At 40.6% G+C, this 13,271-nt stretch overlaps 1 protein-coding gene across 2 annotated transcripts in view; it reads right to left on the bottom strand.

The window, feature by feature from the left end:
• Positions 1 to 5,180, bottom strand: part of LOC146372238 (endothelin-2) — a 31,579-nt gene extending 26,399 nt beyond the window's left edge. Inside the window, exon 1 of one of the 2 annotated variants that reach the window (XR_014802691.1) lies at positions 4,564 to 5,180. Coding sequence is in view for 1 of the 2 variants with exons in the window: in XM_084952687.1 (XP_084808813.1) it covers positions 4,564 to 4,687 (124 nt within the window). In the remaining variant the exon portion in view is untranslated. The remainder of the gene's footprint in view (positions 1 to 4,563) is intronic. The other variant, XM_084952687.1, reaches the window with a different exon arrangement.
• Positions 5,181 to 13,271: the final 8,091 nt, after the last annotated feature.

The following is a 13,271-nucleotide window of genomic DNA, read 5'->3' as shown; positions in this document are numbered from 1 at the left end:
TTTTCTTTCAAATTACCACCCATCTGCACATTTTCAACCAGCTCAGGCTGTTTCTGTTGTTATACAGGCTGTTAGGTTTTATTTAGTGTCCTCAGTGCTCGAAGACAAAGGCTGTGGTGTTGTCTTGTGATTTCAAAGTGCTGCTTTCTCCAGCAATCCCTAACAAGGCTCAGATGTCTGGCTGTGATAGACAAATACAAAACACGCAGCACAGATTAAGACCAACGGGAAGGTGGAGATAGAGGAGACAGAAAAATGGCAAGAAAAACGGTAGACAGTTTGGTAAGCGGAAAAAAACACAGCCGCAGCCAGAAAAGTAGAGAAAGAGTAGGGACAACATGTTGACAGAAAGGTGCTTTAAAAATTCTCTGAGGTCCTCACGCTAACAAAGACTCTACCCAAACTATATTTGTTTAAGATGATGGAGGTAGCATGTACCCAGTAATTCAGCATGCTAAATATTTCATGGAAAAGGCAGCTCCTCGCCTCACCTCAGTCATAAGTAGTACCCTGTGACAGTAATGAGCATGCACACTGCTGAACAAGAGGAAATGAGTAGATTGAGTGTTGGTCAGGACACCCGAAACCACAAGTACTATTTCATAATGACGATTTCAACTGATGTAGAAACAGGAAGCACGCTGGTGTTTCTCAGAATGTGCTCACACGTTATGACAAACCTCAGTAATTCTTGTTTCATAGAGAAGATGTTCAGCCAACTTCCATTTATATTTTCCTTTTAACTGCACACAACGGTTAGCTCTAGCTTGTGGTGTGTAAATGTAAAAGAAAACATGCAACTGCAAGTAGCCACCCCGTCCTTTAACCTTTAAGATCTACCTGAGGATGTGGGTTTTCATTCAGCAACACCAAGAGGGTCATACTGTAATGCTGCACCAAAGGCCCAGGCTTGTTCTTACCAGGATTGCACATAAATGTGCCCAGCTGTACTTCAGCTGGCTGGCATGTGGCACGCTAAATTAGACTTGGTGTCAGGCTTCTTTGACACGTACTGTACATGTGACAACATTATTATCACAAATATAAATTCATCATGCAAGAATGAGCATAAAGTATGATTTAAATTGGTTATGCTTGTAAATTATTTTGAGAAGATCGGCTCTGTAAGCCATTGTATGCACTGCGTGTGGTTCAAGCCAACAAACCTAAAGACCAAACCAGGAATGTTATCTTTGAGAACAGAGGGGTCACTGGTCTGCTGCTACCTAGACTGGTTATTCCACTTTATGTCTTTGGTGTTTCAAAAGTTTAAATGAGTTCAAATCACAAATAACTCTTTAAAACACCCTTTAATGTGTTTGTCCTTCATCGCCTGCACCATGAAATGAGTCTGTTTGACAAACCATGATTTTATTGCCAGTGTTTCAATTCAAAATTTGTACATTAAAATAATTAATTAATTTTTATTCACTATGTAGGCACCTTTATCAAGCCTACAAAGCTTTCTTTGTAAATGACTCTTCTATAATAGAAAGCCTGGTTTAGACTTGTGCAGGAAATTTAGGAGTATGAAAACACAACACAGCCCTAGTTTTAGAAATGAAAGATCCACAATCCAGTTCTGCAGGTAGACCTATTCAAAAAGTTAAATATCCCAGCCTGCTTTGATTTTTAAAGTTCCTGGCAGGCTCAAGCTATACCTCGGGCTAATGTGAAATAATGTTCTTTTGTATTTTTTAAAATTACTTCTTCCTTCTGTGAGGGCCTTACCATCAAGGTTTCTGAAAACATTTTTACTAGCTGCTTCACACAGATATCTGGGGATTGAATGTGCTAACAGTCTGAAGAACACCTAAACCAGGCATTGTTACCCAAACTCAGCTAAAGACCAGATTATACCAGCTTTCATTAAATCCACAGTTTTACTTGACTCATCAGTCATTTGAAAAATAATTAATTTTCAATGAAAAGGGTTTTACCGCACAGTCCTTAGCATGTACAGCTGTAAGACTTATTTCTTCAGCAGCCCTCAGGTATGTTAGCTGGAGGCTACAAGAGGTCGTTTTGTGTTCATGGTTGGATTTCTGTGTGGCTCACGCTCAGCTTCACAGACTAAATCGTCCCGTCTTACCCGTCTATGGTGATTTTTCGTTTTTATGGGCCGATGATTTTTTTTTTTTTTTTGGTAACGGTATAAACAATGAAAAGTGGTGGATTGGCCAGATGCTGGCCGGTGTGTAAAAATAACTCAGTTGTTTGGTGGTGGCTATCGCGGAGCTTCCACAGATTCAGTAACATTAGCAAGTGGTGGAGGACAGCAGGAGGATGAGAGAAAGGGGAGGCAGGAGGAGGAGAGACCCGAGGCGGCCGCCGGTCCGAGTGTCAGGTGAACTGAACTTCAGGTAAGAAGTTATGACCTGCAGTCTATCTGGGTCAGATATAAACCAAGTTTAGGTGGAGTTTATTTTTGTTGCGCTGACTTTTTACAGTCAGTTACAATAACTCGTACTGCGTGCTAGCTAGCATGACGGAGTTTCTATACAGCTGGGTGGGTGCTATGATGTTACTGATAGTGAACTTTATTTTATTCATAAGGTTCGTTAGTAGAGTTGCCAACCTTCCTTTAAAAAGACGGAATCGTCCCGCATTGAGAGAAAATATTACGCGTTTTGTATTGAGCTGAAAAGGAGCACAGTTTGTCCCGTACTTCAGCTAGGATGGAAAAAGACACAAAGCTGGAGTTATTCTGTCTTTACGCTGCACAGCTGCCTCTTCTTCGCTCATTCTTTGCCCTCCCTCTCCTGTTTCTACTTCAATGAACATGATCATGAAACTGATCAATGATCAGCTGATCAGCTTTTCTCTCTTGTTTGTTTATTGCCCACTTTGCGCCAGAAAGAGGAAACCAGCGGATGTCGCGTTAAACAACAGCTGCACATTTAAGCTTGATCAGCTGTTGTTAGAATTTATTTAATATTGGTGTCTTATACAGCACTCCTCTACTCAGAGCACTCTATATGGCTTGCCTTATTCACACGAAAACATCTTCTATGTATTTCCTAACTACGTGCTATCTATCTACCTATCTATCTATCTATCATTCAAACTCCAGTGCAGGAAACCTGGGGTTATTAACATACCCAAAGATATTTGGCATGCTGACTCGAGCAGACAGGGATCGAACCACTAACCTTCCAATTAGAGGGTGATCTGAGCTACAGCCACCTCCAAGTGAACAGCTCTCTGAACTGAGAAAGAGTGAACAGGTATGCCTTATTTATAAGGGTTCCCAGGAGAAAGCCTCTTCTGTCAAAGAAAGTACTTTTCTTGGAGAGCACTAACTGTGAAGCATGGTGGTAGAAGGGTGACAGTTTGAGCTTGATTTGCAGCAACAGGCACTTTGCAGTCATTGAATCCACCGTGAAGCTGCTCACTGGGGTTTCGTATTTTGAACCTACAGTTTATTCCAGTATTATTCTCATTGGTTTTTTGGTCCCAGAAAAGATCACATTTGGCGGTGTTTTACTATAACCAGACCAGCCGTTTTAAAACACAAAGCAATCCTGTGTTGGAAGATGGTGACGTTGGAAAGTTACTTTTAGTTCCAGTTTCATCAACATTGAAGAGTGAGAGAAGTATAAACGCACTTTTGACATTTTTAGCCTGAATTAGACATATTCTTTTTAAATTTGACCTCTATCATGTTTGAAGTGTGAGACGCCCCTCCACAGCTACCTGTTCGTAGGACCTTCATCACAGGAATTTGCTGAAAGAGCAAGGGTATGATTATATATTCACGCGCAGCAGGTCACAGGGTGCCGTGACACTGACACTGTAAAACTTCATCATCCAAGAGCTAGAAAGCGACAACAGAGGGAGTCCTTACACGCTACATGACCTCTGATTGCTTTTTGAATAATAAAATGTCACGATAAGCTCGACTGTGGAAACCAGAGAACAGAGCGCCTAGCTGCAGATCTCATTATAAAGCCTCACAGTCCTGATGTTGTTTCTGCTTTCAATTAAAATATGAATAATGTGAACATTAAAACATTGAGGTTGCAGTGCTTTCACGTCATGAAAAATAACGTGTAGTGCTGTGGATTTTTCCTTCATGAAAATGAATAAATTCATAATTTATTGACATCTCAAAGACTGTTTAAATATTCCTAATCGATTTTTGATACTTGATTTGCAGAAGCTGTGACGGTATTAAAAATGAGCAGTATTTATGTAAGGGATACAGAAAAAGGTCATTATTTTTTATTTAACCACTTGTTTATTATTTTTGTAAGCTTGATAACTCTTTTCTACCTTTTATTAATTTCAGGGCTCCAAAATTAACAAGTTGCCATGGTAGTCCACAAACCTGTTTATTAACTCACTGGCTAATAAAATCAAACTGAGTCCTGAAAGTGGAATAAAAATTAATCAGCATCTGGAGAAATACTTAGATCACAAAGAATGACATATTCCTTAATTTGCTTAGTGATGCATTGTCTTTTAAGAGGATCATGTAAATTATACCATGTAAACAGAGTCCTTACATCCCACCCATCTAGTAACAAACATCTAATTGGACAGATATAAAAACGGGTTTACCTTCGCTGTGCTGGATCAACATTAGAGCCGTGAAGAGGAGACAAATGTAGGTGAGGTCCATCCTGTTGACCTCCTCAGCATCCAGGTGAGAAATCAAAGGAGCAAAAGCACCTTGGCTCCTCATAAACTTCCTCGCAGCAGCTGAAGGAGCTGTAGCAGCAAAGCAGAGGCTCCTGCTGAATCAAAACCCTAAGTGTTTCCAGTGAGCACGTAAGAAGAAGAAGAAAGGGCTCCGAGGGTTTGCTTCAAATGTCCAGTCAGGTAATGCGCTGTGTACAGCTGCCTCCCAGGTGCAGCACTGAGAGGAGTGTGGTGCTGGGTTGAATCCCAAGGCTGCTGCGGTTTCCAGACGGAGGGAGGATAATGTGACGATCTGTTATGAGCTGCATCAAAACAGATGGAGAGAAGTGACTGCGAGAGGAGGAGGAGGATACAATGGGGAGGTTGGCTCTGCACTGAGACACCTTCACAGCTTGAATGTCATTAATCACAGCCTCCTCCTCCTCCTGTGGTTCAGCCATGTCATGCTCTCATGCTTGCCGCGTCCCTCACTAGTCTCTTTCATCTCCTCGCCTCTTTTTTCTTTGTGTAAGCTGAATTGTGACGCTCGCCTCCCTGGGATCTCCTCACAGAGTGCTCTACACGTGTGGAACAGCCCACCTTGCTATTTTAGGCACACACATATTTATCTGTGTGGGGCAACATGTGCATACATGTACAGTTGTCATCCTGCCCCTTTTAAAATATTCCTTCACCCTCACTGAATTATTGTCCTACCAGCAGCTGGAGTAAAACCTGCCTGGAGACACTGAGTGAAAACTGTAGACCTGAACTTTTAAGTGTTTAAGTCTTGGTTGAAAAAGAGCTAATCTGCCACAATGACAGTTCATCTGATGGCAATAAAATATTACAGACACAGGGGTTCATTTCTTTGTTTGCTGTAGCTGTCCTCTGTTCTCTATGTAGTGAAGAGTTAACATATTTGCTAGTTTCTGAGGCGTCTGTCACACAGAAACATTTAAAAGTTTTAGGCTGCAGACACGATGACAGCCTGTTAGTCAGTGCCCACTCAGCTAATGATGCACAAAGTCACAGACTATAAAAAAGACAGATGTAGCCACGGTAACCTGCAGCGATCATTTGAAACCAGGAACACAAAAGGAAAATGTTCACTGAGGTCATAAATTAAGCGAGTAGTGGGGTGAATTCTCAACTCTGGCTTCCACCCTCTGAACTTTTTTTTAAACCAGATGCCGAACGTGACTGAGAAACAACATGTCACGCTCTATGTTGTTACCCATCAATCAGACGGGCAAGCCTGACCCAGAGAGCGTCCTGCTTTCCCCTCATTTTAATTAGCATGGGAACTTTAAACTCGTTTTTTATTCCTCACACAGTCCAGAGACAATCAGTGGGGTAAGGTCAACCAATGATTCAAAATTGTCCATAGGTGTGAATGTGAGTGTGACCAGCTGTCTGTCTGGTTTTTCTTACCCTGATAAGAATTAGCAGAAGAGAATGGATGGATAGATTCAAACTAGCAACTTTAAACTTATCAGGAAAATGTTTATTGAGTTCTTAGATCTACTGAGCAGTAAGGCCATTTTCTCACACCTCATAATCTCCCACTGTAGGCCCTCAGAAACAAAGTTTACGGTACTTCCACATTAGCTTAATTTCCCCCAGAAGGACACGTGTGATGAAAGAAGCAGGATTAAAAATCTTACTGCAGAATCTGCTAAGCAGCAACCAGACAAGCATGTTCTGATCCAGACCCGGGCAGGGTCCTGCTTTGTGCTACTACCCACTATGCAGGCCCAGGATACTCGAGCTCCATTATTCATAGGGGGCATAGCAGGGGTACCAAGTGGCTCTGCATATCTGCGTGAGCAGATTATTATGGTGTATGATCTTCCTAAAACAACAAGGGACTTGTGTCTCCCCCAGTTTCATGTTATGCCAGGCTCATTCAGGGCCAAAGAAGGGAGATCCACACAACAACAGTTTCTCAGCAAATTTACTAGGAAATAAAAACTACATGCTATCAGGATGTGACTTCAGTTACAGATGACTATAACACAATCAAACCAAAGTAGGAATAAAACAAAGCTGGGTGCCTGAGACATCGCGAGAGAAAACCTGCTTATACAGGCTGCCCAGCAGGTGAAGTCTTCCCTTCATTACACGGGAGGACCCGTTAATTAAGACCACCACCCAATACTGACGAAGCCGGCTGTCTCTCACATGTAAACCACTATCAGTATGAGCCACTCCATAGTAGTGCTAAAAATGTTTATTTCTCAGGTGTTTCACTTCCTGGTGAAATAAAGATTATATCAAACTCCATTATTTCCCTAAAGTGTGTTCAGAATTTGCAAATTGATAAGTTATGGCATGCTACTCTCCCCCAATAAGCTGCCTGAATAACTTAAAATTATTGGTACTGATATCAGCAATAGTGGCCCTGTATTTACTTGGTATTGGATCAATACTAAAAGTTGTAGTGTGGCACAGCACTACTGTGAATGAGGGTAAGTGTGAATGTTAAATGTTTTTGTTGAAATGTCCAGGCAAATATATGCATGTTAAATGACAAGATATACGTGTCAAACAGCGTCAATTAACACACAACTTCAGGTTTTTTTTATTTCTATATGATAATTCTTCAATATTAAACAGTACGAACAAGTAGTCTGATGTCCTGTAATCATTCTGAAGCTATAATTTGAAATACAATAACACATTAAGGTTTTGTACAAAGTATCGGTATTGGAGCAGTATTGTTGATACCACCCTGAATTTTACTTAGTCTCAGATTGGAAAGGAAATCAGTGGTACTTGCACATCACTATACATCACGTCTTCCTCGGTGACTGCTTTGAATATATTATCTCCCCCTGCTGGTACCACAACTGAAACGTGTGCATCTATTTGAAGCTTTGGAGAGGCAAAGTGTGAAACTGACACCATGGACTGGTGTTTCTATTACATGCTTTGCTGTGATTTTATAAAAATCGCTTGTAATATCTTTCATACCGATCTTTCTTTTAAAAATATAATTATATACATTTTATTTGGGGTAACACTCGTCGTGCAGGAGACCCAAAAAAAGGACCTTGGCTTGGAAGAAATTGTGATCTTGCACCAGAACTGAACTTTAGCGTCCTCTGTGAAAAGCTTGTGATATCCTTCACCACCTAAGCAGACATCATCCATCTTTTTAACTGCTAGCTACGTTTTTGTGAAACATAATTCAGAATCAGGTTTAGCTGTATGGAAACAATTCACGGGAGATCAGGCCGAACTGCTTCAAATATAAGAAATGCTCCAAATTCATGTTGAAATTAAAAACATAAGTGACTAAAAATGGTAAAAATATATGTAACTCAGCAGCATGTCATGTGACCATCTTCCTCCATATGTCCAGATACGGATGATAAATGAGACACAAACAATGCAATAATGTTCCACATGTCTGTCTTTTGTGGTTTTGATAAACACTTTTCCCTGAAGGTCGTCTTCGCTCACAAGAAATGAATTTTTCAACTTTGTTCAAATCCCAGATCGCTGCTTTGCTTTCAAAGCCCATGGACATATTCATCTTTTTCCAAAGGACAGCTAAAAACACTGGAAATACCAAAATTTGTGGAGAAGCTTCTTGCATGAAGAAGACTTCAAACTTTGGCCGTCTTATGTGCAGATTCATACATCATGATCCCCAACACTGGGAGTCTGTGGCTGTGCTCACCAGCATCCAGGTGCAAATGTGGGAGTCCTGCAATGGTGTATTAAACTGTAGCAGGAGATCCTGAAAGAGGACACTGACATAAATAAAATGTGTATAATATTTCTGTCCTCCATCTATTACTTTAATCCCAAATGAGCACTGTTTTCAGCTTCCCTACTACTGGCAGATAATATTTTCTGCGTATTTGCTTTGGAATGAATTGCTGGGGAGTTGCCTGCAGTAGATTCTGAGGTCACTTGGATCAAATCAGTGAAAACTGAACAGGAAAACAACAGAGCTACAAAAGGTGGGCCCCAGTTTTTCTCTGTCTTCCTATCTATCCTCTCTTGGGTCGGGTTTGGAGGATGCTGTCTCACTGTCTTTCTGTGAGTTTAACCAAAAAGCAGTAAAGCATCTTCATAAGGAGATTAATGAGGACAATCCGAACATCTGCGAGCCAGATCATTTACTGTGTGCCACAAAGATGCTTTTGGTCGGGTTTCCCCAAAACTGCTGATAAAAGGAGCAAGCAAATCGCAAGCTCTGTGCAGAGGAAGTGAACACTTCACCACCATGGAAGAAAGAACGGATACGGGCAGCGTTTCACATAATGAGCACTGTGGGAAGCGGGACCATTCAGCTTGTAGGCTGCACGGCCACAGTCTCTTCAAACATATAATTAAACCAGAAAAATCATTAAGCAAAAGACAAGATGGCACTGAAGCCTCTTTAGAATTTATTTGTACTCTATTTGCAGTCTACTGATGGTAGTTGAACACAGATAAACTGTCCCAGTACATCTGTACTCCACACAGAACTGCCGAGCAGATAGAAACTGAAAGCACATGCAAGCTCACAGTCACAGACTAGTATGATCATAAGAGAACATCCAGAGTCTGTTAGTCAGTATGTGTTGGGTTTACAACAAACATAACAATGTACTTCATTACATCTCTGAGCACAAATTTGTGGGCTTCCCTCTATAAACTACACAGTGATATGAAATGATAAGTTAACAGTGAACACACATGATGGATTTTAATATTGTTATCGTAGCAGAACCACATCCATGTATTTTTCCCAGCTTATACAATATTATTATTATTATTATTATTATTATTATTATTATTATTATTATTATTATTATTATTCATGCACCTCAAAGATCTTGGGATGTGCATTAACTGGATTACTCCAAAATTTTCATTACAGTGTTTGTACTAGGATATTACAGTAACTTACAATAAAATTGTGGTCTTGTCATATAAACCACAAACAAAACCTGATTCTTCTAGAAAATAGAAGCTTTGGTTGTTTACTACCAAAGAGTCCAACAATCCACTGAGATCCAGTTTGTTCTTTTGGCTGTGAATGACTTTTCCATGCTTGCATCAGCTTTTCTGGCAATTATGAAACATTACTGTACATCTGAAACCTTTAATAAGAGTCTAAAGTTGAAAAACTAAGTTTGCAGACTTTAGCAAAGCAAAGATTGTGATTGTGTATCACTGTGCAAACATATGCAGCCTTTTGTTTTGCAGTGGACAGAACTACAGTATCAACTCTAAGCCACATTTGTACCGTGCCAGGAACAAATGGTGACATCCTTGTTTTTTATTGACATAACTGATTAAAGGTCACCGCCCTTATTCAACTGTCTCTGTGTAAAACGCTCCGATGAGTGTCAGTAGGAGAGGGGAAATGGTTCTAGCACTTCATGTTGTGAGAAGTCAATAACCTTGACTTGCCTGCTTTGGAGCTTTTATTCAGTAAAGCAGCTGCTTGATGGCCATCAAGTAATGAAGTGTAAGTTCAGTAATGTTGATCTGTTGATCTGTAATCACTCATCTCCCTGGTGTTAGTCTGCTTTTCTGTTGTCTATGTCACTATGACTTCCCCACACTGTCTCAATGATGATATCATTGCTGTAGTCCAATCATCTTCCTGCCTGTCTTCTTTGAGCCAATCAGCCTCGGCTTTGTGTGGTCTGACTCTGTGCTCTCGGCAATTCATGCAGCCCACGTTGTCCCGATCTCGAACTAACAGACACGTCAGTCAGATCTCCATCCAAGCCTCAGTCTTCATCTTCACCACCACCAGCGTCCAGACTCCAGGAGGTCCTGTCCTAAATCCTCCCACCAGGATTCTGTTCGACCATGACGGGTCATCAGAGTCTGTTTGCCAAGTACATTAATTTCTCTGTTTGAATAAATCATGTTCAAGTGATCTCTGCTTATTGAACTGCTTGTTAGCCAATCTGGTCTTAGTTCATCATCATGTTTTAGAGACATGGATCATGTGGCTTCATCTGAGCTATAACTGGCAGAGCTGGTCAGACACAGAGCGAAGGATGAAGTCGTAAACGTTGGGAAACAGCAAGACGCCCTGTGGGGTTGACACATTCATACGCAGATATCTGTTTAGATATGGGTCAAAATGAGATGATTACTGTGATTGAAAAGTTTTATTATTATAGGAAAAACCCAGTTTATCCAGCACGAAGACCAGATAAACTATAAATCCATTCATCTTGGGCTTTAACAAAACTATTGCTGCTACTGGCCGTTCACCAATAGTTCCAATTATAACAACTCCTAAAACCACAAACTGACATTTACACGTTTCATGACATGAACTGTTTGTCAGGGAGCTGGGCAGATTGATTCTGAAGTTTTCGATATCTTGTTTTTTTTCTTGCTGTTGTGAGATTTGTTTTTTTAGATTACAGTCAGGACCCCTATAGTTGAGAGAAGATTGTAAATCTCCATTTACACTTATTTAGATTTGGCATCAGTCTTCTTTGTGCAGATACTGCAAGGAGTGTAGGGCAGCGAGAGCACCGGCACACCCCCAGTAGAGAGCTGGTAGATATGGAACTGAACAAGGATCGGAAAGTGGTTTCAGGGCAGCTTGTAGCATGCAGCACATGTACACAGGGGACAGCAGCTTAAGCCGTGGGCTGTATATGAGGTTTGCCAAATTAGATGCACGAAAATGCCTCTGCAGAGCCATCAGTTGATGTGCACTGGCATCAGCTGATCTGCTGGGATTTCAGCTGAGCTTGAGCTCCGTGTCCTCCCTGAAATAATACAGTGTTTGATTAGGCAGTGTGCCCACCCAGCCACAATGAGAACCTTATTCACAAAACTTTGTGAACTTTTGATTTTCAGTATGAGAATGTTAAGAATGTACAAGGCACACTTTTGCAAACAGTTTTCAGCTGTTGCTCTGTTTGTGTTTGTTTCTGCAAATGCTCGTCATTTAGGTGGCTGATTTCTTGTGTTTTCTGGGGAGATAATTAGAGAGCACAAACTGGAAACAGCAGCCAGATGCTCCCATGGCCACAAGAAACTGTGCAATTATAGAGGTGAGATAATGTGGAAGAAGTGGACAAGAAAGAACAGAGAGGGGAGGAAAGGAGAAAGAGAGGTTGTAAAAGAGGAAGACAGAAACAGAGAGAGAGAAAGGGAAACAACAGAGGCAAGATACTGGCTTGAGTATATCTGAGAAAATAACAGTGTTAATGAAAAGATACGAGTGGTCTGGAGAATACATGCTGTGTGAAAGACAACTGTGAACTTAAGATGTGTTTTGAAAGTGCATTTGAGCGCAGCACAGCCCACATTCAAAACAGTCCGAAGTATGTATGGTTTGCATAACAGTGGTTTGTCAAGTTCAAGTGTGAGATATGTGCAATCAAAAGCAGCAAGCGAAACCCTTTTCCCTGCTGTTTGATGGAGTTGGTGGTTTAGCCTGCAGGGTCAACAAAACCATGTTGGCATGTTTGACGTGACGTGCCGGGAATCAAAGAGCTATGAAAACATATCATAAGCACCTAAATTTTAAAGCGTGCAAGAAATTACTGACTGTTTTTTTCTGCACGTCATATGCAGAGGAAGATATGAGAATGGGAGACTTCTGGGCACCAGAAATAAAAACCCGTGAAGCGTGCTATGAAGCAAAGACCCAGTGTTCTGTGTGGGCTTGATATTATTGTTCTCTTATTTGTTTGTGCTTTTAAGATGTTTCTTTTGCATTCACCTGCTACTGCAGTGCATCAATATCATAGACTGAACGTTGGAAAAATCTCTTTGTTTTGTGATCAATATCTTCTCTGTTTTCTACACAGTCTCCCGTCGCTGGACTGGTTAGCTTAAACCCCGGGATCTTTCTGAGGTTCCTGCTGGAAAATGAAAAGCTTACATTTCAAGTTATAAAAATGATTCTTTGAACGTGTATGTGGTTTTCCACAGTAAAAAAATCAAACTTTTTCCTACTCGGATTTATATTTGTATTATTTTAGATTAATTTTGTTAATACTGTGTTTTAAAATGAAAAAACAAAAATAAAAAAAACCCTTTAAATTCAGACTTGTGTGGTTGTGCTTGGAAGAATGACACCAAACAAGGCAGTGTGAAATATTGAGGTAAAAGTAAAAACACCAAGTTATACATATGAAGTAAACCTATGTTTATTTATAGAAAAAAACCTCGAGTCATTATCTGTTTTGTGGGCTGGCAGCTGAACTGGCAGTGACATTATCATGAATAAAAGCATTTTGACCACCAGCAGCCGGTTCTTCCAGACATTTAAATTTCTGAGAATAACAGAGTTATAATTCCAGATGACATCTGAACAAACACCAGCAGCTGCTCTGGAGTTTTGTCCTGTTCAGGTCTTGTAAGCTACCACCATTTAGTTTGGTAAGCAGACCACAGCAATGAGTGTTTTCTGAATAGAACACCGTCTGCAGCTTCAGGTGACAAAAAGAGGAAGAGTGTGTTAATGCTCAACAATGTGGACTAATCGGCATGTAAAGGACAAAGGTGCTCACTCTTCCAGTGATGACACCGTGGAAAGAGCTGAACGAGGCCTCACACTGTCTGAACTGTAAGGTTTAAGAGTGAAGTGAAGAGAGATGCTGTTAAAATCTCATTTCATGATATTCTTAACATGGAAATATTTGAATAATCATTATGAC

This window comes from Perissodus microlepis, chromosome 15 (assembly GCF_051167445.1).
Source record: "Perissodus microlepis isolate ML-2025 ecotype Zambia chromosome 15, ASM5116744v1, whole genome shotgun sequence".
Lineage (NCBI taxonomy): Eukaryota > Metazoa > Chordata > Actinopteri > Cichliformes > Cichlidae > Perissodus > Perissodus microlepis.
This window is presented reverse-complemented; position numbering and strand designations above follow the sequence as displayed.